At 65.3% G+C, this 20,375-nt stretch overlaps 2 protein-coding genes across 10 annotated transcripts in view; one reads left to right on the top strand and one right to left on the bottom strand.

The window, feature by feature from the left end:
• EGFL7 (EGF like domain multiple 7) overlaps positions 1-6,239 on the top strand; it is a 9,362-nt gene extending 3,123 nt beyond the window's left edge. The window contains exons 1-10 of one of the 9 annotated variants that reach the window (XR_004681177.1): positions 1,457-2,137; positions 2,552-2,673; positions 2,930-3,046; positions 3,186-3,308; positions 3,859-3,974; positions 4,060-4,155; positions 4,296-4,460; positions 4,768-5,231; positions 5,721-5,883; positions 5,972-6,239. Coding sequence is in view for 3 of the 9 variants with exons in the window: in XM_035015430.1 (XP_034871321.1) it covers positions 2,594-2,673; positions 2,930-3,046; positions 3,186-3,308; positions 3,859-3,974; positions 4,060-4,155; positions 4,296-4,460; positions 5,167-5,231; positions 5,721-5,883; positions 5,972-5,994 (948 nt within the window). In the remaining 6 variants the exon portion in view is untranslated. Of the gene's footprint in view, positions 1-1,456; positions 2,138-2,551; positions 2,674-2,929; positions 3,047-3,185; positions 3,309-3,858; positions 3,975-4,059; positions 4,156-4,295; positions 4,461-4,767; positions 5,232-5,720; positions 5,884-5,971 lie in introns of those variants that run through there. The other 8 variants (XR_004681179.1, XR_004681178.1, XR_004681180.1 and 5 more) reach the window with 8 other exon arrangements.
• A 428-nt stretch (positions 6,240-6,667) lies between these two features.
• Positions 6,668-20,174, bottom strand: AGPAT2 (1-acylglycerol-3-phosphate O-acyltransferase 2). Its single transcript, XM_035015434.1, has 6 exons — positions 19,843-20,174; positions 10,896-11,029; positions 10,267-10,442; positions 9,975-10,070; positions 8,156-8,228; positions 6,668-7,405 (listed from the first exon to the last, which is right to left on the bottom strand). Exons 1-6 carry the CDS (start codon positions 20,022-20,024, stop codon positions 7,230-7,232), a joined length of 837 nt encoding a protein of 278 aa, XP_034871325.1. The 5' UTR covers positions 20,025-20,174; the 3' UTR covers positions 6,668-7,229.
• Between the last annotated feature and the right edge of the window lie 201 nt (positions 20,175-20,375).

Raw genomic sequence — 20,375 nt, 5'->3', positions numbered from 1 at the left:
GGCGGCGGCGGCGGCGGCGCGTGCGCGCCCGGCTCGGGCGGTGAGTGCGGAGGGAGCGAGCGCCGGGCCGGGGGGCGCGGGGAGCGCCGAGGGCGGGGTCTGCTCGCCGCGCGCTGGGGGCGGGGTGGTCGGGGGCCTGGGCGCGCGCGGAGCTGGGGGGCGACGCGGAGCGACCGCGGGGAGCCGAGAGGTGAGCGGGCCGGGGGCGCCGGGGCTGCCGCGCGGGGACACGACCCCCAGCCCTGCCCGGATCCGGCGCCGGGTCCGGAGAATGGGCCCAGCGGCCTTCGGAAAGGGCGCCCCCTGCCGGTAACAGGCGACGAGCCAGGCCGCGCGGGGGGCCGGGGCCGGGGGCGCCGCAGCCCCTCACCCGCGTGCGGGCCCTGAGCGTCCCCCAGGGCCCGGCTCAGGGCCTCGCAGGCCCCAGACCCCGTGTCTCTCTCCATCCTCACCCCCACCCCACAGATCGGCGTGCAGGGGGAGGGGAGGCTTGGGGCCGGCGGCGGAGAGGACGCTTCCCCAATGTCCTGTCACCCCGCCTTTCCGTCCTCCCAGGGTCCTAACGTCCAGACCACCCCTCCCGCTGGAAGGGGGGAGCCCCGGCCGCCGCTTTGCGGCGAGTCAGGCCCCTCCTTCTGCGGACCCAGCCCTCCGGGGTGGGCGCTGCGGGGACGCAGCGCGGGCAGGTGGGAGGGAAGGTGGTGGGCTGGGCTCCTGCTGACCCTCGGGGAGGATGGGACAGTACTGCTCACCGACCTGAGGCGCTGCGGCCACCCCCGCCCCAGCTGGGCTGCAAAGGGAAATGAGACTCTGCCAGCCCAGCACAGGCTGGGCAGTGCCATGGGCCTCCGGTGGCCCCGGAGAAAGCCTGGCTTAAAATACTGAGTCGCTCCTCTCTCAACGCATGATCCCCTCTGACGCCGCTGTCAATGAGTAGGGGAGGTGCTGGGGTGGATACCTGGAGGGGCGGGGGGGGGGGGACAGTTACACATCTGCAAGAGATGAGCCTCCCCCAACGGGGCACCGAGTGCAAGCAAGCACATGTGCTTCTGCCCAGCCCCCCGGGCCCTGGGGCCACCTCTGCCTTCCCAGGGTCTGCTCCCCAGTGTCACCTGTTCCCATCCCTTCAATTCTTGCCTAGACCCCCAGGAGTGCCCCCTAATAGTGTGCACCCCCCAGGGTCCACTCCCAGAGGTCCTCTTCCCAAGCTGGCTCACAGGACATGCCCCTGCCCCCAAACTAAGTCCCAACACCTTGGCTTCCCTTCTTGGGCCACCACAGTGAACAGGGGGTGCAGGGAGGACTCTCCTCCAGCTGCCTCACATGGGGCCGTGGGCCAGAGCAAGGACCCCACTCCCAGCCGACTGCGCAGACCCATCGTGGTATCACTCTCCCCTGGGGGTTGGGCTTGGCAGGCCTGAGGGCTCAGCAACGGCTCACGGGGGTCACTCTTGATGGGACCAGCTGTCAGCTGGAGGGGCCTCTGAGACCGTAGTGGTGTCTTTGAGAAAACCGAGTCCCAGAGAAGGGGGCGACCCTACCCTGATTCTACCTCCTGCCACACGGAAGTCCAGCTGTCTTCCATGTCCTTCCTGCTGGATGCCCTGCAGGGCCAGGGGCTGCCCACCTGGGCGGAACCCCGCCCCCTGGGGGCCTCGGGTGCGGTGCCTGGAGCGCCCCGTCTCCCCAGATGCTTGGCCGCACATGTGGACACCTCCCCCTCCCCCCACCTCACAGGCCCCTCGGCACGTTGCGGACCATTAATTCTGGGCTGGGTTTTCCCACATTCCCAGGAATGCTTTCCCGGGTCCCTGGCGTCCATCCCCAGAAGAGAGGGATGGCATTTGGCTCCACTGGCATGTGGGGTGGGGAGGGCTGCTCCAGGCCCCTCCCCCCCACCCGGTCCCAGGAGCCCTGGAGCAGACCAGTCAGACCCCAGGGTAGGGTGACCCCCTCCCACGCAGGCTCTGCCGCACTCTGAGAAGGACCATATGGCCCCTCATGCTGAGCTCCTGCACCCCCTCATAGACTCCCATGCCACCCCCGTGGCTGGCTCCCCATTTGGCAGATGAGGACACTGAAGGCCAGAAGGACCAAGCCATCTGGGCTGGGTTCCAGCTCGGCCCACTACCACCCGGTCGGCAGAACTGGGCTGGGAGACCACCCTGCCACGACACGAGGGCACTAAACCCAGCCAGGGGAGGGAGAACTGGTCCAGAGGCTTCCCCTGGGCCCCCACCTTCCCAAGTGAACGTTGCTGGAGCTGCGGCTGCCTTCAGGCTCACCCAGACCAAGCTGCTGCATCCTCGCCCTTCTGGGGTTCTGGGCTGTTTGTGTGGGCCAGAGGGCTGGCCTCCCTTGTGAGGCGGTGGGAGGAAGGGGCGGCTGCCACGGCCCTTGGGGGCTCCTGCGGGCACGAGGCTGCAGTGGGAGGCCCTAGCAAAGCGGCTGAGCTGGGCAGGTGTCCCAGAGCCAGGGACCGGGCTCTGCCAGAGGCACGGGCTCAAGGAGGGATCTGCAGAGGGGCTTATGGGGGTGCCTTGTGCTTCAGGCCCCCCTGAGGAGAAGGCCATCCCCCCTGCAGACACGGGCCATGTTCACCTCCAGGGAGCTGCTGCTGGTGTGGTTCCTGGTGCTGGCAGTGGGTGGCACTGAGCACGTCTTCCGGCCTGGGTGAGTCAGAGCGTGGGGGACTCGGGCTCTGGGTGCTGCGCGGTGGGGGTGGGCAGCCAGGAGCCCTCAGGCCACCCCCAGGACTGGGGGTGGGGGGCATGGCTCTTCCTTGCGGTTCTTGCTGAGGGTCCTTCCTGTGGTGACGCCGGGAAGCCCCTTCCCCAGATTCTTGGCTCCCTTGGCTCCAGGGCTGGAAGGCTCTGGGCTCTGGGCTGGGAGCTGTGGGACTGACTTGCTGGTGCTCCCACCTCTTTAGCCGCAGGGTGTGTGCCGTCGGGGCTCCCAGGGGCCCCGAGTCAGAGTCTTTCGTGCAGCGAGTGTACCAACCCTTCCTCACCACCTGTGACGGGCACCGAGCCTGCAGCACCTACCGGTGAGCGCCCCCTGCCCCCTGCAGCTCCCCCGCCTGCCACACATCAGCCCTGAGCCCCAGGAGGGCCATGCACCCCAAGGTGGGAAACCCGGGCCCACGTCCAAGTGGATGGCGGAGGCTGATGCCTGTTTTGACTCAGGCAGTCTCGGTCCCAGGATGTGGCTGTAGTAATCTCAGACGTCATCCCGTCCTGCTCCTCCACCCTCATCTTTGCGGGGCTCGCCCAGCCTGTCCGCTACCCTCTGCTTTCGGGGTGCTGGCTGTAAGTTCTTATCCATTTGAGATGATCCCTGCCTCGCCAGAACCTGCCCCTGAGCTCCGGTGGGCACCCCTCCCCCCATGACAGCCCCTGATGGTCACAGGTGGGGACTGTAATGCCACACCCCCAGGCCGCCCCGCGCCCAGCCGACCGCCAGCATGAGGGGCGTGGGTCTCCTCCGGCGCTCAGCTGTGGAAACGTGGCTTAAAGAGATTTCGTGGTCTGTGGGGTTTTCGGAGACCTTCCTGTGGGATATCCCCCTGCTGGCCAAGAAGGTGGGGGCGGAGGGGGTGGGGCCCTGTTCCCTGCCCCTTCCACTAAGCCGGCAGGCCAAGGAGGGGTCGGTAAAGCCCCATTAGTGAGTGCCCCTTCCCCACCTGCGCAGGGGAGGGGCCGGGAGTCCAGGACGCGGAGGCTGCCCATGGCTTGAGCAGGGCTGGTAGGGAGCGCCCTTGGCGTCCAGGGGCCCAGTGCCCAGGGAGGGAAGGTGGGGTGAGGAACTGGGGAGCCTGGCCCGTACTGCTGATGACCCCCTGCCCTACCCACCCCACAGGACCGTCTACAGGACTGCCTACCGCCGCAGCCCTGGGCCCGCCGCCCCCAGGCCTCGCTACGCCTGCTGCCCCGGCTGGAAGAGGACCGACGGGCTCCCCAGGGCCTGTGGAGCAGGTGAGAGGTGCAGGGCCTTCCCCAGCTGCCCCCTGCAGGGCCCTGGGGACCCCCCTCCATTTGTGACAGGCCTCCCCCTCAACAGCAATATGCCAGCCACCGTGCCAGAACGGAGGGAGCTGTGTCCAGCCAGGCCGCTGTCACTGCCCTGCAGGATGGCAGGGTGACACCTGCCAGACAGGTGAGGCTGCCTCCCGTCCTCCCGGAGGGGAAGGGTCCTCTGGGCCCCTTGCTGGGTGTCGGGGGTGGCCCATGAACAGGCGGGTGTTGAGGGGGCTCAGTGTGGGTGCCACTTCCTAGCTGACACCCCTTTTTCTGCAGACGTGGACGAGTGCAGGGCTGGAGGGGGCACCTGTCCCCAGCACTGCGTCAACACCGCGGGTAGTTACTGGTGCTGGTGTTGGGAAGGGCACAGCCCATCTGCAGATGGTGTGCTCTGCCTGCCCAAGACAGGGGCCCCCAGGGTAGCCCCGAACCCCACAACAGGTAAACTTCCCACATGCCCCCCCATCCTTGCTGCCATGCCTGGGAGGAGGGCCGGGCAGGGCCTGGGGAGGGGGTGGGCATCACCCTGCACGTCTGCGCTGGGTGCAGTGGGGGCTGCCGGAGGCCTCCCGCCCTGGGCTGCAGGCCATCTCCCTGACCCGGGCCTAAGTGGGGATCTTCCCCAGGGGACAGATGGGCGCTGCTTCCTTGGGGGCATTGTGGGGGAGGGTTGCCGAGAGGGGGCTCATCTCAGCCGGGAGAGGGGAAGACATGCCCCGGGGTCCTCTCCGTGTCCCTGCCCCCACAGCCAGGAGACGCCACACCTCCGCTGACGACGGGACATTATTACTTTTGGTACGCGCTGTGACACTTCAAACTCGTACCGTGAGTAATAATGCGCTGTCGGCAGCCTGGCACCAAGAGCTCGACGTGGACCTCGGCTTGGACGGCTCAGCACCGCGGGGACCCTGGCGCCGAGGGGCGGGGCAGGGCGCACCTGCCGGGTCAGGGCCTGCTGACGTGGCCGGGCCGCCTGCCAGACCTCAGGCCAGCCTCACTGCCTAGAATGGGCGTGGGTCTTGAGCCCGGTCTCCACGGCTGTGCCCCGCGCTTGGCCGAGGCCGAGAGGCCTCTGCGTGGGGAGAAGCCGGCCTGGGGTGTGGGGTGTGGAGCGGGGCCTGCCTGATCAGGGCTGGGATCTCCCCAGGCGTGGACAGCGCAGTCGAGGAGGAAGTGCAGAGACTTCGGTCAAGGGTGGACGTGCTGGAGCAGGTGAGGCCTGCCCCCCGCCCATCGTCTCCTGTGGTGTAGCTCAGACCCTCAGGGTGGTTGTGGGGTTCCGTGGGGGTGGCCCCAGGAAGGAGGCCTCCTGGGCACTGACAGCCCAGGCCGGGCAGGGCTAGCAAGCCCGGGGGCCCCAGGACAGGAGGGCCAAGCTTGGCCGTGCCCCCCACAGGCAGCAGAGTGCCTGAAGCCAGGTCCAGCCCACCCCTACCTACCTTTGTCCCTGCGGCCTTTCTATGGGGCCGTTGGCCTGAGGACCCCTTGGAAGCTCTGGTTCCCCCCCAGCCCCTCTGACCCGGGACCCCAGGCTTTGGGGACCACTGCAGGGCCGGTCACGAGGTGTCCATTGGCCCGTGCCCCCCGGCTCTCCTGGCACAGATGCTCCCTCTGGTGGACGTCCAGGGCCCTGCAGAGCCCTTACAGGCCACAGGGTTCCCTGAAAGCCTGTGGAACAGAGAGGGTCCCTTCCGCCCACAGAAGCTGCAGCTGGTGCTGGCCCCGCTACATAGCCTGGCCTCGAGGGCCCTGGAGCATGGGCTCCCGGACCCCAGCAGCCTCCTGGCGCATTCCCTCCAGCAGCTGGACCGCATCGACTCTCTGAGCGAGCAGATCTCCCTCCTGGAGGAGCAGCTGGGGTCCTGTGAGTGCCACCCGGGAGCCTGGGACCTGGGGGAAGGAAGGTGGTGGGGAGCCGCGGCCTCTGACCTCAGCCCTTTGTCCGTCCGCAGGTTCCTGCGAGAAGGAGCTGTAACAGGCGGCCCAGGCCCCTGGCCCTGGCTATTGGGAGCCTTGCCCACTGCGCTAGGTCGGGCCGGAGGGGGACTTCGCGCCAAGGCGGGGCAGGAGGAGGGGTCCCCCTGGGTGTGATCCAGCCCCAGCCCGGCCAGCACCAGTGAGGGGGGCCGTGGCTCAGGGGAGGTACGAGGGTCTTGCTCGCCGGGCAGCATGTTGGGGGCACCTCTGCTCCGTGTCAGAATAAAATGAAGGTTCAGGCGCTGCTGTGTCCTTGGTGGATTCTGGAGGGCATCCTGAGGCTGATGGGGGGGCCACCTGCTGGCTGGCAGGAGGGCAGAGGGGCAGCCGTGGGGCACAGAGGAGGGCTTCAGCCACACTGGGCCCTCCTCCTACACGGGCTCTTGGTCCTCCCTCTCCACAAGGGGCTAGAGCCGGTGGTTTCTGTGACGGCGAGTCTGGCCTCTCGGTGATAAGCTCCGGCCAGCGGCCAGAGAGCAAAGCTGACCCCCAGCGTGCCCGCCGCCCAGTTCAGGGGACATCCCCACCCCCGGAAAACTACCGCAGGATGATCGCGGGCCTGGTCCTGGAGGGGGGCACTGCAGGGGGCATGGAGTGCTCCCTGGAGGCGGCGAGGACAGCCCTGAGCGCTGTACCGCCCCGCCCACCCCGAGTGACCACAGCTCACCAGGTGCTTCCGAGGGTTCATTTATTAAAAAACACTGACGGCGTGCAGTGCCTATTTGGCCGGCTTGCTCCCAAGGCCAGCGGAGCAAGGACCTCTGCTGTGTGGCTCTCCCTGAGGCCCAGGTTGCACAAGACCGGGTGTCCAGCCGCCCCCCCTACCCCCCCGCAGAGTCCCGTTTCTCCCAGAGGGCCGGCCGCCCAGCCGGCCTCCACGCCCCACAGGCCCGGGCAGGAGGGTGGAGCGTCTCAGCCCTGGCCATTCGTCCCGAGGCCCTGCCTGTCGGCCCAGCTGGTCCTTCGCCTGCTCCCGAGTCCGAGAGGCACAAGTGTGGGCTTCGAGGGAAGGTTCCAGCTGACTCTCCTTTTGGGGGGACATCCGAGCCAATGACAGGAGGCAGCCTCCTGCATCCAGGGCCCGAATGAAAGCGGGGGGATCCTCGGGAGCAGGACACAGTGATATTTAGCAGCCGGGGCAGGGGAAGAGGTCCCTCTGTCCCTTCTCCAGCCAGGCCCTGTCCCCGGCCCGCCCCATCCTGTCCCCAGGTCCTGCCCCACCCCAGGCCTCGGCTACTGGGCTGGCTGGCAACCAGGCCCTGCAGTATCCCCGTTCTCCTGGGGTGTCTTGGATATGCGGAGGAAGGTGGTCCTCATGGCCTGGTAGCAGGTATCCATCAGCTTGGGGACATCGGCAACAGTGAGACCACTGGTGGGGATGGCATCCAGCACCTCCACCTTGATCGTTCCTGTTGGGGGCAGAGCATCAGTGGCCTGGGGCCCCCACCCGTGCCCACTGTCCTGGCGCCCAAGCTGCGGCCTGTCCTTGCTCCGGCACCAGCTGAACCCCCTTCCTCCTCCTCCTCGGCCACCTACCGGCCGTCCCTGGACACCCTGGTCTCAGGTGGTTGGTTTTTAACTGAGAATAATCAGTACAACCAAACCCAGAGCTCCTGAGTCCGCGCTTGGTAGGTTCTGACAGCTGTATACTCCCCTGCGAGCTCCACCCAAGGTACAGAACTTTCCTCCCCCAGAAGGTGCCCCCTGCCTCCTCCCAGGCACCCACACCCACCATTCTACTTCCATCCTCCACCATGGTCTGGGGGGCCAAGAGTCTCAGATATGGGGGGCGGGGGGACACAGCTTGGCTCCTCCCCTCCCCGCCCCTCTGCCCTTCAACCTTTGACCCCACCTTCCTACCCAGGCACCAGGTACCCACATTCGGGATCTGGACGGAAGGGTAGTGGCCCCAAGCTCCACGGCTGGTGGGCATGGGGGTACCCGGGAGGCTGCTGCCCAGCTTGGGCCTATGCGTGTGAACTCAGGCACCTAACCCTCCCTCTGCTGGGATTCCAGATCCCTTCCTTCCTTCCCTCACCAAATGATCACTGGCCTACAGGAACCACCCAGAAAGGGGAACTACCCTACGAGGGGCCTGGGCATCCCCGTGACTGAGGATGAGACTCGCCCGCGGGTGTGCCCAGGTGGTGGGGTGCTACCTGAGCTGAAGAGCTTCGTCTTGGGGTTGTAGAAGGAGGAGAAGCTGGAGTATATCACGGGGATGATAGGCACCTGTGGACAGAGCCGTGGCGCCTGAGGACACACGGAAGCCCACCCCAGCCCACCCTGAGCCCCAAGGATGAGCTGGTGGGGGGAGCCCTGCCTTGCCACTTGCCTGCCTTCTGCCTAACGAGGTCCCGGGAGTGCCTGCGGCTACAGGACAGGCAAGGTGACCTGCCTCAGGCCCCTTCCACGCATGACCCCGGGGCCTGGGACACCTTTCATGCCCTGCGTTAATGATCACCCCCAGGGGCCGTTTCTGACCCTGGTGTCTTGCAAGCAAACGAGCAGGCCCTGCCCCCTCCCCGGCTATAGCTGCCCCCAGCATTCCATGAACTCATCCTACACATCATCACTCAAGCATCCCCTTCACCAGGAAGCCTTCCTGGCCGGCACATGTCCCTATGACCCACATCTGTGCCCCCACTGGGTCCTAAGTTTGCGCGGGGGGGCAGGGCCCCGTACAGTTTAGCTGGAGGTTACTGAGGTCCTTCTGCCCACCCCTCCCCCATCCTGGGGAGGCAGGGGGCAGCTGTAGCCAGGGAGGGGACAGGGTCTGCTGGTATTCCTGGAAGACACCAGGGTCAGAAACGGCCCCTGGGGGTGATCATTAACCCTGGCAGTCAGGGAGCCTCTCCCTGGTACCAGCAGGGGCACAGGCTTGGAACACAGGGAGGCGACAGGCTGGGAGGCCCCCGGGGAGACAGGGAGGAGGGGAGCGGAGAGGACAGGGAATGCTGTCCAGTCTCCTGGCTGAGGCTGCGCTACCCCAGCCCCACCAGAGCCTCTGCAGCGTCCTCTCTCCTCTCCCACGAGCCCCATGTCCCATACCACCAGCAAAAGGAAAGGACATCAGCCCCAGGTATGCGGCAGGGGTGCCCTCCACCTCCCAGCTGGAGGGGCCGCAGGCCCAGGGGGTGAGAGCTCAAAGCCCAGGCTCCTCCACCCCATTCACCTGCTGCTTCCACGACCCCACAGGGGCGTGAGCTGGGAGCCTCTGGAAGGAGGGCTCGCCCGGCCTTGCTCAGGACCAGACAGCAGGGGGCGCTAGAGGCCACCTGTGCCAGGTGGAGGGCCAAGAGCAGACCCCTGCCAGGCACCGCCCAGACCCCAACCGGGCAGGACGAAAGCCCCTCCCCCCGACTGCAGATGATGACTTTTCCCTGCACGAACTCCCCCAACACAGGACCAGGAGTGGGACAGAGCACCCTTTAGCCACCAGGAGACACTGCCCCGGGGATGGATGCACCCCCAGTTCTACGGACGTCACCCCCAAGCACCTCCCGGGACAAAGGGCACCTTGGAGCTCAAGGACCAGGAAAGTAGAGGGGCCCACCGCAGAGTCCCAGCTCGCTCTGTGCGGGCCGCCCCCCAGGCCCTGCTCATCTGGCCCCAGCCCACGGTTCTGCAGGACCAGGCAAGCACTCAGCCTTCCCCAGAGAGCCCAGTAAGTAGGCCTGTCACCGCTGCCTCCCCTGGGGACCCCTGCTGGCCAGCTACCAAGGGGTCTGCCGAAGCTGGGTGCTGGACCCGATCAGCACCAGCCTTGGCGCTCAGAGTGGGCGAAGGGGCCCAAAGAACAGCCCTCCCAGCAGGTCAGAAACCCGGTGTTGGAGAGGTGAGGAGGCCCTGTGCCCGCCCAGTGGGAGGGGGTCCCCGAGCCCCAGTGGCCCCAACCTGACCAGGCCGTCACCTTCGGCTTTAAGCCAACCTGGACCCGCTTCCCTGCCCCACTAGGAGGGCGGCGCCCTGGCGCACCTGGGTCTGGATCGCCAGGTAGAAGGCGCCTTTCTTGAAAGGTAGCAGGTCTCCATTGTCGTTCCGCGTGCCCTCAGGGTAGATCCACACTTTGAGCTGTGGGGGAGACAGGAGGCAGCTGTAGCTGGGTGGGGGGCGCTGGGCCGCCCCCTCCTAAGGAGCTCCCTTGTCAGCTGAGGCCACCACCGCGAATGCGCGGATGCGGAGGCTCGGCTCCCGACATTTCCACGGGCAGGGGGCTGAGGTGCTGTTGGGCACCTACCGCCAAGCAGGCCCCCAGCCCCACACTCACGTTCTCCCCGACCATGCGCTTGCCCACATCGGCCATCACGGTCATGGCAGTCCTGGAGTGCTGCCGGTTGATGAAGAAGATGCCCCCGAGGTACATGATCAGGCCCACAGGCCCCAAGAAGATCAGTTCCCGCTTGGCGATCTGAACGCAGCGCTCAGGTAGGACCTCCATCAGGCCTGCAGGTGGCCACGGGCACCAGGCAGGAGGGGTCAGGCTCAGAGCCTGGCAGCCACCTCCCCAAGGAGGAGAGAGCCAGCCCTGTGCCTGGACCACCAACAGGCCTGGGCGGGGTCATGCCTTCCCACTGGCCACCCGGCCAGGTCATGTGGCCTCTCGGCCTGCTTCCCGCCTGTAGAGGGAGCGGCGAAGCCGAGCTCCCAGCCGCTGGGGTGAGGATGGCAGAGCCCCGTACCCAGCATCAGGCACACACAGCTTTGTCATGTGGCTGGAGGGAGGCACGGGTCCCCCTGGCTTGGGTCAGCCCCGCTTTCCCAGGTCATCTGGGCCCAGGATCCAGCTCTCTGAAGCACCCCTCCCTCTCCCCACAAGAGACCAGGGCAGTGTCCCAGGCCGGGCCTGCAGCCAGGAAGGGCCAGCTCTCCCACCAACCCCTCTGCGCCCTGGCTTACCCATCATGTCCAGGATGCTCTGGTGGTTAGAAATGATGACACAGGGGTGGTCCACCTCCAGCTTCTGGAGACCCTTTATCTCAAAACGAAGGCCGAATATGTACTTAAACTTTGAGACAAACCATCTGATGATCCTGAGAAGAGAGAATGTCAGTGAGCAGGGCCCCCCTGCCCTGCACCCCGTCTTGGGCTCTGGCCTGGAACAGACCCAGCAGACGGAGCCCCGGCTGGCCCTCTTCGTGGGCAGCTGGCGGGACCCCGAGTTCACCTTCCCCTCCAGGAGCCATCAGGTCCTGTCCCTCAAGGGGTCAGCGAGTGCGGCTGGGTCTCCTGCCACTCTGGTGGGAACAGGGAAGATCACGGACAGAAAGGTGCGAAGCCTCCAGGGGTGGACACCTGGCAAAGGGGAGGCCGTCCTCTGCTGCATCTGCTTGGCGAGTACCTGCCGTGCGGCCCTGCCCTCAGCCCACACCCCTGCGGGCTCATCCGGGGCAGCTGCAAGGGGACTGGAGGCTGAGAGCCCCCGGAGGGCTGGGCTAGGTCTGGTTCTCGGCTGTCAGCAACGAAAAACCCTACGTGGAGGGGCGCCCGGCTGGCTCAGTCGGGGGAGCGTGCAATTCCTGATCTCGGGGTTATAGGTTCGAGCCTCACGTTAGGTGGCGAGATGACTTATAAAATCTTTAAAAAATAATAAAATAAAACCCAACAGAGAGAGGGATCCCTGCACCCCTGCAGAGGAGGGGGGCCCCCACCCGCAGGCTCTGGGGAAGGAGACCCTGCAGGGCAGTGCCACACAGGGAAGAAGGCATCCACAGCAAGTGGAGACCTTCGCAGGGGCTGCCGACTGCTCAGGAACAAGCGGGAGCGCCGCCCGTGATGAGAGGAGCGCGCCCAGGCTGGGCTTGCACCCCTCACCCCTGTCCTACTGAGCAATCCCACCGTCCCCTTCTCCCGGGCCTACAGAGCGCAAATGACCTGCCCCAGGGGAAGGCAGAGGAGGGGAGCCAGGGTGTGAGGGGCCTGGGCCTCCCCCGCTTGGAGGTCCACGCCCTTCCAGCCCCCGCGCCTGCAGGGGGCTGCCCTAGGGCATCGGCGACCTTCGGGGGCTGCCTCCAAGCAGCACAGGTGGGCGTGAGTGGCTATGGGCGCAGGGATGGGTCTGCAGGCGCTGCTGGCCTTGGAGGACGCCGCGGGGCCGAGGGCTCTACCTGGGACGGGCTCCAGTAGGGGCCAGCCTGCAGGGCGAGGCTCCGAGCCCTCTAACTCCCCGCAGGGCCCCAGTCCGCCCCATCCCCTGTGGGTGGCTGACCCACCAGTGACCCAGAACTGTTCCACTTCTCACAGGTTTGGGCAGCACCCCCAGCCCCTCAGGTATCTGAGCCCCTCAACAGCGTTCACGGCAAGGGAGGGATTTCCCATTTTATACACAAGGGTGAGTAACTGCCCCAGGCCCGGAGATGGCCCTTAAGACAGCAGACTCAGTACTGGCTCAAAGCCAGACTCCGTTTTTTTTTTTTAAATTGTCATAAAATGCACATGACCCAAAATGTACCCTTCTAACTGCTGTCCAGTGCACAGCTCAGGGGCGTCAGCACATGCACGCTGAGCCGTCCCCTCCATCCGTCCCCAGAACATGCTCCTCTTCCCAGACTGGACTCTGTCCCGTTACACACGGACCCCCTTCCCCCAGCCCCTGCCCCCTGCGTCTGTGGATCCGACTCCTTTCAGGCCTCCTGGGAGTGGATCCCTCAGGATCTGTCCTTCTGGACAGCCTCTCACTCAGCTGCCCCTTTCACAGAACAGAACCCCCGTGGGAGGGCAGCTCTCCCATCATCCCATGCTGCAGATGGGGACACTGAGGCTCAGGGAGGCGCGTTCGCACGATTAGACTGGCCATCCTTCCCTGGACCTGCCAGCCTCGACCTGCTCAGGCCAGACCTGCCCATTTGTCCCTTCCCGCCCTGGGACCTGTGTCCCAGCAGGCCCTGGATACAGGCTGAGCGAGCTGACTGGCTGCTTCACCTCTGTGGGGCCCCGTTTCTCATCTACAAAGACAGCTTCTCAGTCACTGTGAGGCTTGAAGGGACAAGGAGAGGGCACGGCCGGCACTTTATAAAGGAGAGAGATGGAAATGTCCAATAAACATGAAAAATCTTCACTCTCACTAGAAATCAAAGCAATGCACATCGAAACAAGAGCCCTGTTTTCATCCTTTGGGTTGGCTCGGTCCGAAAGAAAAGACCGGTAACACGAGGGGTTGGCCCGGATATTGGGAACAGCCGCCAGGGGACGGCAGGTTGGCAGCACCTGGGCAAAGCCGTGCAGAAATCCAGTCCCGGGGCGGATGGGTAGCGCAGTTGGCTGAGCGTCCACTCTTGGTTTTGGCTCAGGTCGTGATCTCAGGGTCGTGGGATCGAGCCCCACGTCGGGCTCCGGGTTCCGCGCTCAGTGGGAAGTCCACTTCCCCTCTGCTGCTCCCCCGGCTTGTGCTCTCTCTCTCTCTCCAATAAATAAATAAATCTTATAAAGAAGGAAGGAAGGATGGACGGACGGAAGGAAGGAAGAAAAAGAAAGAAATCTGGTCCCTCTTCCAGGATCTGATCCTAAGGCAGTTATGAGAGGCAGGCCTGCAATCCTCACGTGTGGTCTGAATTAGAAGAATCTGAAGGGCGCCCGGCTGGCTCCTACGGTAGAGCCTGCGATTCTTGATCACAGGGTTGTGAGTTCAAGCCCCACATGGGGGATCTCACCCCACATGGTGGATAGGGATTACTTAAAAATAAAATCTTAAAAAAAAAAAAGAAAAATCTGAAACCGTCTGAAGGTCCCCCGCTAGGGAGAGAGGCGAAGTAGCGGTCGGATCCACAGCCTGCTGGGGCGGAGACCTGGACACCCCATGCAGCACTGGCCGGTCGCGAGCGACCCCTACCTGCCGCGGAGGACCCCAGCCACACCTGGATGCGGACCGCCTTCTCTGCTGGAGGCATCTGCTGGCTTCTCTTTCCCTCTTTCAAAATTGTGGCAAAATATGTGTCACATAGAATTTATCTTTTTAATCATTTTTTAAAGATTTTATTTATTTGACACAGAGAGAGCGTGAGCAGTCCCAGCCGAGCAGGAAGCCCACCGCGGGACTCGATCCCAGGACCCCGGGATCACAACCTGAGCGGAAGGCAGATGCTTCACTGACTGAGCCCCCAGGCGCCCCATCATTTTAATCACTTTTTTTAAAGATTTTATTTATTTATTTGAGAGAGAGAATGAGATAGAGAGAGCATGAGAGGGGGGAGGGTCAGAGGGAGAAGCAGACTCCCTGCCGAGCAGGGAGCCCGATGCGGGACTCGAACCAGGGACTCCAGGATCATGACCTGAGCCGAAGGCAGTCGCTTAACCGACTGAGCCACCCAGGCGCCCTGTACTGAAGATCTTTATTTTTTTTTTTTTAAGATTTTATTTGTTTATTTGACAGAGAGAGACACAGCGAGAGAGGGAACACAAGCAGGGGGAGTGGGAGAGGGAGAAGCAGGCTTCCCGTCGAGCAGGGAGCCCGATGCGGGACTCGATCCCAGGACTCTGGGATCATGACCTGAGCCGAAGGCAGACGCTTAACCGACTGAGCCCCCCAGGTGCCCCATTTTAATCATTTTTAAATGTCCGGTTCAGTGGCGTGAAATCCACCCACACTGCTGTGCGACCGTCCCCACCATCCGTCTCCAGGACTCTTCTCTCTTTCCTGTTTGGATTTCTTTGTGTATCTGACATAAGGGATTGACCATAGGCCATGGGAGATGCCGTGCACAGACCCCCGGCAGTGGGCAGCGCGAGGGCGGCCGGCCCGGAGGGAGCAGCGTGCTCTGCACACTCACACGAGGAGTGCGTCCACGCGGACTAGAACACGCACCAGCTGCGGTGGCTACGGCAGGCTGCCAGTGGTCGTCCTCAAGGGGACAAAGGAGTCTCTGCAGTCCGCACGCACGCGGACGCCCAGCCACCTGTCCTTTTCCCGATGTCACACAGTTTCAAGGTTTTTTGTAAAAGTGGTAGGAAAGTCCATCATTTTCACAGTTTCCTCAGTGTGGAAGGAAGCAAACCAAGCTTTGCAGCGGCTCCTGCAGACCATGGGCTGCCAGGGACAGAAAGCCAGGGGTCCTTGCCCAGGAGAGCGGAGTGCACTTCCCACGGGAGGTCGGGAGGGGGGCGGGTGGGAACACCTCCATCCCCCACGCCTGCGCAGCACCCGCTATGTGCCAAGGGCGGGACAGGAAGCCTCACTTTTTGTTCAGAGAGCAACCCCACCAGGTGGGGACACTCCGATGAGGGGGGCCTACGCGAAGCGGTTAAGTGACTTGCCCAAGGTCACGCAGCAGGGAAGCCAAGGTGGGCCAGAACCCACCTCCTTACCTGGTTTTTGGAAAACAAGTGAAAAATGCCAGGCAAGGGGCATACCGGAGGTGGGGTGGGATGGGGCGAAGACCCAGGACTGCAAGATGGCATTCCAGAATTGCAGAAGCAAATCCCTCCCCCTTCCCTGAGGCTCTGCAGACCCCGCCCAGCGCCCCCGCAGGACTGGAAGCCGCCGTGCCCTCAGCCAGCCCTCAGCCAGCCCACAGCAGCCTCCACCATCCTGAGCACGGGCCCCACTGTGCCCACAGCCCACCTTACCTGAGTGCCCCTCCACCAGCCACAGGGCTCAGGGGGGCTGCCCCCTCGGGAGCCAGGGCCCCAAAACTTGGAGCAGGTGTCCCTGGCACTGGCCCCGGGACATGGGCACACAGCTCTGGCTGCCGCCCTACCCCCTCTAGCCCCCAAATCCCCAGGGAGGCTAGCGGGGTGCAGCCAAGGCCGCCTGAAGCCCAAGAGGCCTGGGGGTGCGTTGAGTGCCTGGCACAGCATTCCAGAAGCACCCACCAGCAGCCAGATGGGTGACTGGTACCACCTTTTCCCACCTCTAGGCCCCCAGAGCAGGACCGTTCCTCAAGCCGATGGGACGTGCTGGCCCTGCCTGGATCTCAGGAGCCCTCTATTTAACCCCAGTCACGAACCGCCGAGACCACCTGAGCGCTATAAACACCATGGATCCTTCCAGCGCCCACGGGAGCCCAGGCTCACTCTGGTCAGCCAGCCTCCTTGGACCTTCCGTGTTCAGCCTGAGGACCCCCGGGCCCTTCCCAAGCTCTGGGTGAGCTCGCTCGCCATGACCTTGGGCATTGCCCTTGACCCCACCCCCTCTAAGCTTCCATTCCTGCCTGTGAAAAGAGGAAGGGCGTGGAGATTGAGCCGTTGAGGCTGGGACCCTGGGAGCAACCACAGTGATGATGTCACAAGCAGATAAGAAGAATCCACAAAGTAGGCGGGACACGTGCCCCAGGCCACCCGCCCCTCCCCCAGCCAGCACGGGCTCCAGGCAGCTGGAAGGAAGTTCAAGGCCAGGCCGTGGCCACCTGCTGACCTTTGCCCTCAGCCCCTGGCCTGGAGCTAGGTTGCTCCCAGATCTGGGCAGCTGTTTCAGCTGAGGCATGCCAGTCCTCAGCCAGACCCCTCTGGATGTGCCCCAGAGAGCAGGGGTTCCGGGTGGGGCCCACCTGGGGGCAGCCCTGCCAGGAAGGCCACACAGAGCCATTGATCTGCTCAGGGGACAGGAGCTGCCCAGAAGCCCGGAGGTGGTAAGAGGGGCTGTGTGGCAATGGGGTGAAAGCAGGGGGCCGGAAGGGGGAGGGGCCAGCAAGCCCTCAGTCCTGACCCAGGATCTCCAGGGCTCTGGGGAGTTCTGGTTTCTGGGCCTGCAATAGCACATCCGGGGGAGGGAGTCTGCCCCTGGCCATCCTACTCCAAGAAAAACAAAGGCAGACTTTCCTGCAAAACCGGGATCCCCTGCCAGCCCCCATGAGCCACAGGGCTCCCTGAATGCACTCCGTCCCCATCCGTGCACCCCCCAGGAGCACACAGCAGCTGGCAGCTCTGGCTAAGAGGCTGGGCTGTCCTGGGTTCAAATCCCACCCAGCATCGATAAGCCCCCTGGTCTCTGGCCTAAACAATGCCCATTCTTCCCTCTTTGAGGTTCCTCAGGAGCTGCACAAGTGGAGTGCCTCGCTACCCCACCTCCCTTGAAGCCAAGAGCCTTGCCACCCAGGGCCTGGCCATTCCGATGGACTCATGCAGTCCAGCCCCCAGAGGCCCTGCCACGGTAGTGGATGCATACCGGCCCCTGAGCGTGGTGGAGCCACAGGATGGAGAAGCTGGAACCTTCTGCAGGACCTGGGCCGCCCACCTCCGGTCTCCTTCGATGCACGAGAAAGTCTCGTGGAGAAGCTGCTGTCGCTAGGGGTCCCGATCCTGCAGCCGAACCTAATCCTCACACACACAGCTGGGCTTCACCCTTGTCTCTGTCAAATGGCTATACTAAGGGCATCTGCCTCGTGGGGCGAGGAAACAGGGCCTAATACTCCACCATAGCCCAGCCCGGAGAACACAACCAGCCTGGGAGGGATCCTTGGTCTCGGGCCCCCAGTGGGTCAGAGGGTCAGCTCTTCTGTTCCCATCACTGTTCCCTGCACACTCGGAACTGGAGTCCAACAGGCAAAAGCCTCCTTGGGCCACTGCCCAGAGCCCCGTGGGGAGGGGCCCCTGCTGCTCCAGGGGAAGGCAGCAAAGCAGGGGAGGAGGCAGAGCAGGGCTGCCCCCGGCAGAGCTCCCGGCACCCCAAGCCCAGGGCTCCAGTCCCTGTCAGCACCACCGCCCCTACTGTTGGCGGGCACAGAGGGAACGTACGAAGCACGCACTCTGGAGGCCCTCCCAGGGGGTCTGCACCCCAGCTCCGCCACGTCTTAGCTCTGGCCCCCCAGGCAACCCCCCCCCCCCCCCCCCCCCCCGCCGGGAAGCCTTAGCTTCAGCTGGCACCTCCAACTCCTCATCAGAGGAATGAGGCACACAATATGCCCGGCCCCACAGTGAGGTAGACACCGTGGCGTCGAGCGAGGTGGGCCACCTTCCAGAAGTCAGGGCGGGGCTGGCAAGAAGAGCAGCCAGGGTGCTCAGGGGTCCGGGAAAGACTGCTGAGTGAGGCCACGGCATGTCCCAGCCCCTCCGCGGAGGGGTCTGCAGGGAGGGGGTAGGGAGCCCGTCCGCTCAGCCCTCTGGCACCTCCACCCATCCTCCCTGTCCCCCCAGCCTGCCAGGTCCAGCCACCAAATCAGAAAGGGCCTGGTGACTTCTGATTTGACCCCTGGGAAGCAGCTTTGAAGTCTGAGTCAGTCCTTTTAAAAGACAAGGAAGCTGCTTGTAAGGAGGCCACCTGATGACACAGTTGGGGGAAGAGGAGGGTCACCTCCTGGCTCTGTCACCTCTGCTGAAAGCCTGCTCTGGGGCCAATTCTCCCCCCTGCTTCCCCCTCCTGACGCCTCAGAACCACACATGCCGTCCCAGGCCTGGCTCTAGGAGGGCAGCACCACCTCCAAGAAGCCCACTGGCCTGTGGGTCCCGGAACCCACACCCCTCCTCCGGCTCAGAGGCCAGCCCCCAGCAAGTGCTGAGCCGGGGCTCCTGCTGCCCACTGGGGACTCCAGGACCCCAACTCAGGCCCGGCCTTCAGAGACGTGCATGGCCTCAGGCATCCCTGCCCTGGAGTGGTGGGGGCCCAGCTTTGAGGAACGCCCTGCAAACAGGTCCTCCCCTCCCCAGGGGCACTCCACACAGGGAAGACAGCCAGTAGGACCACACCTGGGCTGTCCCTGGGGTCCGCCGCACTCCCTGGGATGTTGGCCCGGGCCATGCTGGTGCTGGGCAGGGGACACCACAGACCCACTGAGCACGCTCCACTCTGAGTCCTCACCTACTCTGGGTAGGAAAGCCACAAACCCCTAAAGACAAGGCTTGGAGGGCCCACGCCGTGTGGGCCAGTCCCAGCAGCATCGGCTGGTGTGGATGGACAAGGACAGAGGGGGCGGGAAGTCAGCAACCCTCACCCACTGCCCTGTAACCACACAGGGGGCAGGGACCTCAGGGACCACAGTATCCTCACGGCAGGCCACAGCCAAGAAGCTGTCGCAAAAGCCACAGAGATAAGTATTACCAACAGCTGCCCTGGGATCCGGCACAGAGAGACAGGGCAGGAGGAAGCCCCCGCCCCTCAGCCTCTGACCCAAAGAGCCCCCCACTCTTCAGCTGGGCCTGACCTCCCTACCCCCCACCCACCAGCCCATAACATCATACTGCCCAGCTCAGGGAGGTGTCCACAGAAAAATTCCAGCCACCCCTCCCTTCCTTCCACCCTGAGGCTGGACCTCAGGCGCCAAACCCACCCTTCCCACTCAGGAGCCTCCTACCTTCTTAGCAGGACCCGCAGGGAAGGAAAGGAAGTCCGCCCCAGGGGCGATCACAGGTGCGGGTGGGTGAGGGGGGTGCAGAGAAGGCAGGGACCCCCGGGGCTCTAAGGCGCCTCTTCCAGGCCGGGCGGTGCTCCAGCAAAGCCCCCCCCGGGGCAAGCCCCGCAGTCGGACCCGCTCTTTCCCCGCGGGTGGAGCAGGACCGCGCCTCTCCCAGCCCGCCCAGGGCCGCTCCGCCACCCCCCAGCCGGCGCCCCGAACGCCCTGCGGGTCCCGCGGGGCCCTTGGCGGGGCGGAAGGACGGCGGCGCCGGAGACCGAGACCTTTTGAAGTCCCTCGGTGTCTGCGCACGGGCACATTGTGACGTGGGGTCCCGCGGACCCGCGCGCGCCGCCCGGGAGCCCCGAGAGCCACAGGCGGGGCAGGAAGGAGGGACCGGAGAGAAGAAAGTTAGGAAAGCGGAAGCGGGCGGCGGCCCGCGCTCCGCCCCGCCCCGCCCCGCCGCTGTCCCCGCGCCCCCCCCGCGCTCCTCGCGCCCCGCCGCTGTCCCCCCGGTCGGCGCCGTCCCCCGGGCCCCGCGCCCCGCCCCGCCCCGCCGCTCCCCCCCGGGCCCCAGGTCCCCTTGCCTCATGTTCTCCACTGTCCGGCCGTGGTGGCGCAGCAGGCAGATGACCGCGGCCACCGTGGACGCCGAGAGGCAGAGCGCGCAGTACAGCGTGATCTTGGCGCAGAACCTGGCCGAGCGGCTCAGCTGCACGACGAGCAGGAGCAACAGCAGCGCGGCGCTCAGCCACGGCCAGAGCTCCATGGCCCCGCCACGCCCGCACCGCGTCCCCGCGGCGGCGTCCCCGGAGCCCCGACGGCGCTGGCCTCGGCTCCTGCGGCCGCGGGCGCGAGGACGACCCGTGGGCTGGCGACCGCGGGCCTCCGCCCGCGCGCCCGCCCGCGCCCCTTATTGCGACGGCGGAGGGGCGGGGCGGCCCGGGGCGGAGAGGGGAGCGAGCGCGCCCAGGAAGCGGCTAGGTGAGGCGCGCCCCGCCCCGCCCCGCGACACTCCCCCTGCCCCCGCCGCCCGGTCACCTAGCTCCGGGCCGCGCGATCCGCGCCCGGCCCCGCAGCCGCGCGGCGGGTAAGCTCGGGCTCTGGCGCCGCCCCCGCG

The sequence above is a fragment of the Mirounga leonina genome, unplaced genomic scaffold (genome assembly GCF_011800145.1).
Source record: "Mirounga leonina isolate KUSES-001 unplaced genomic scaffold, KU_Mleo_1.0 Mir_170, whole genome shotgun sequence".
NCBI classification, from domain to species: Eukaryota; Metazoa; Chordata; class Mammalia; order Carnivora; family Phocidae; genus Mirounga; species Mirounga leonina.
The sequence above is the reverse complement of the archived record's forward strand: the minus strand, read 5'-3'. Positions and strand labels throughout refer to the sequence as shown.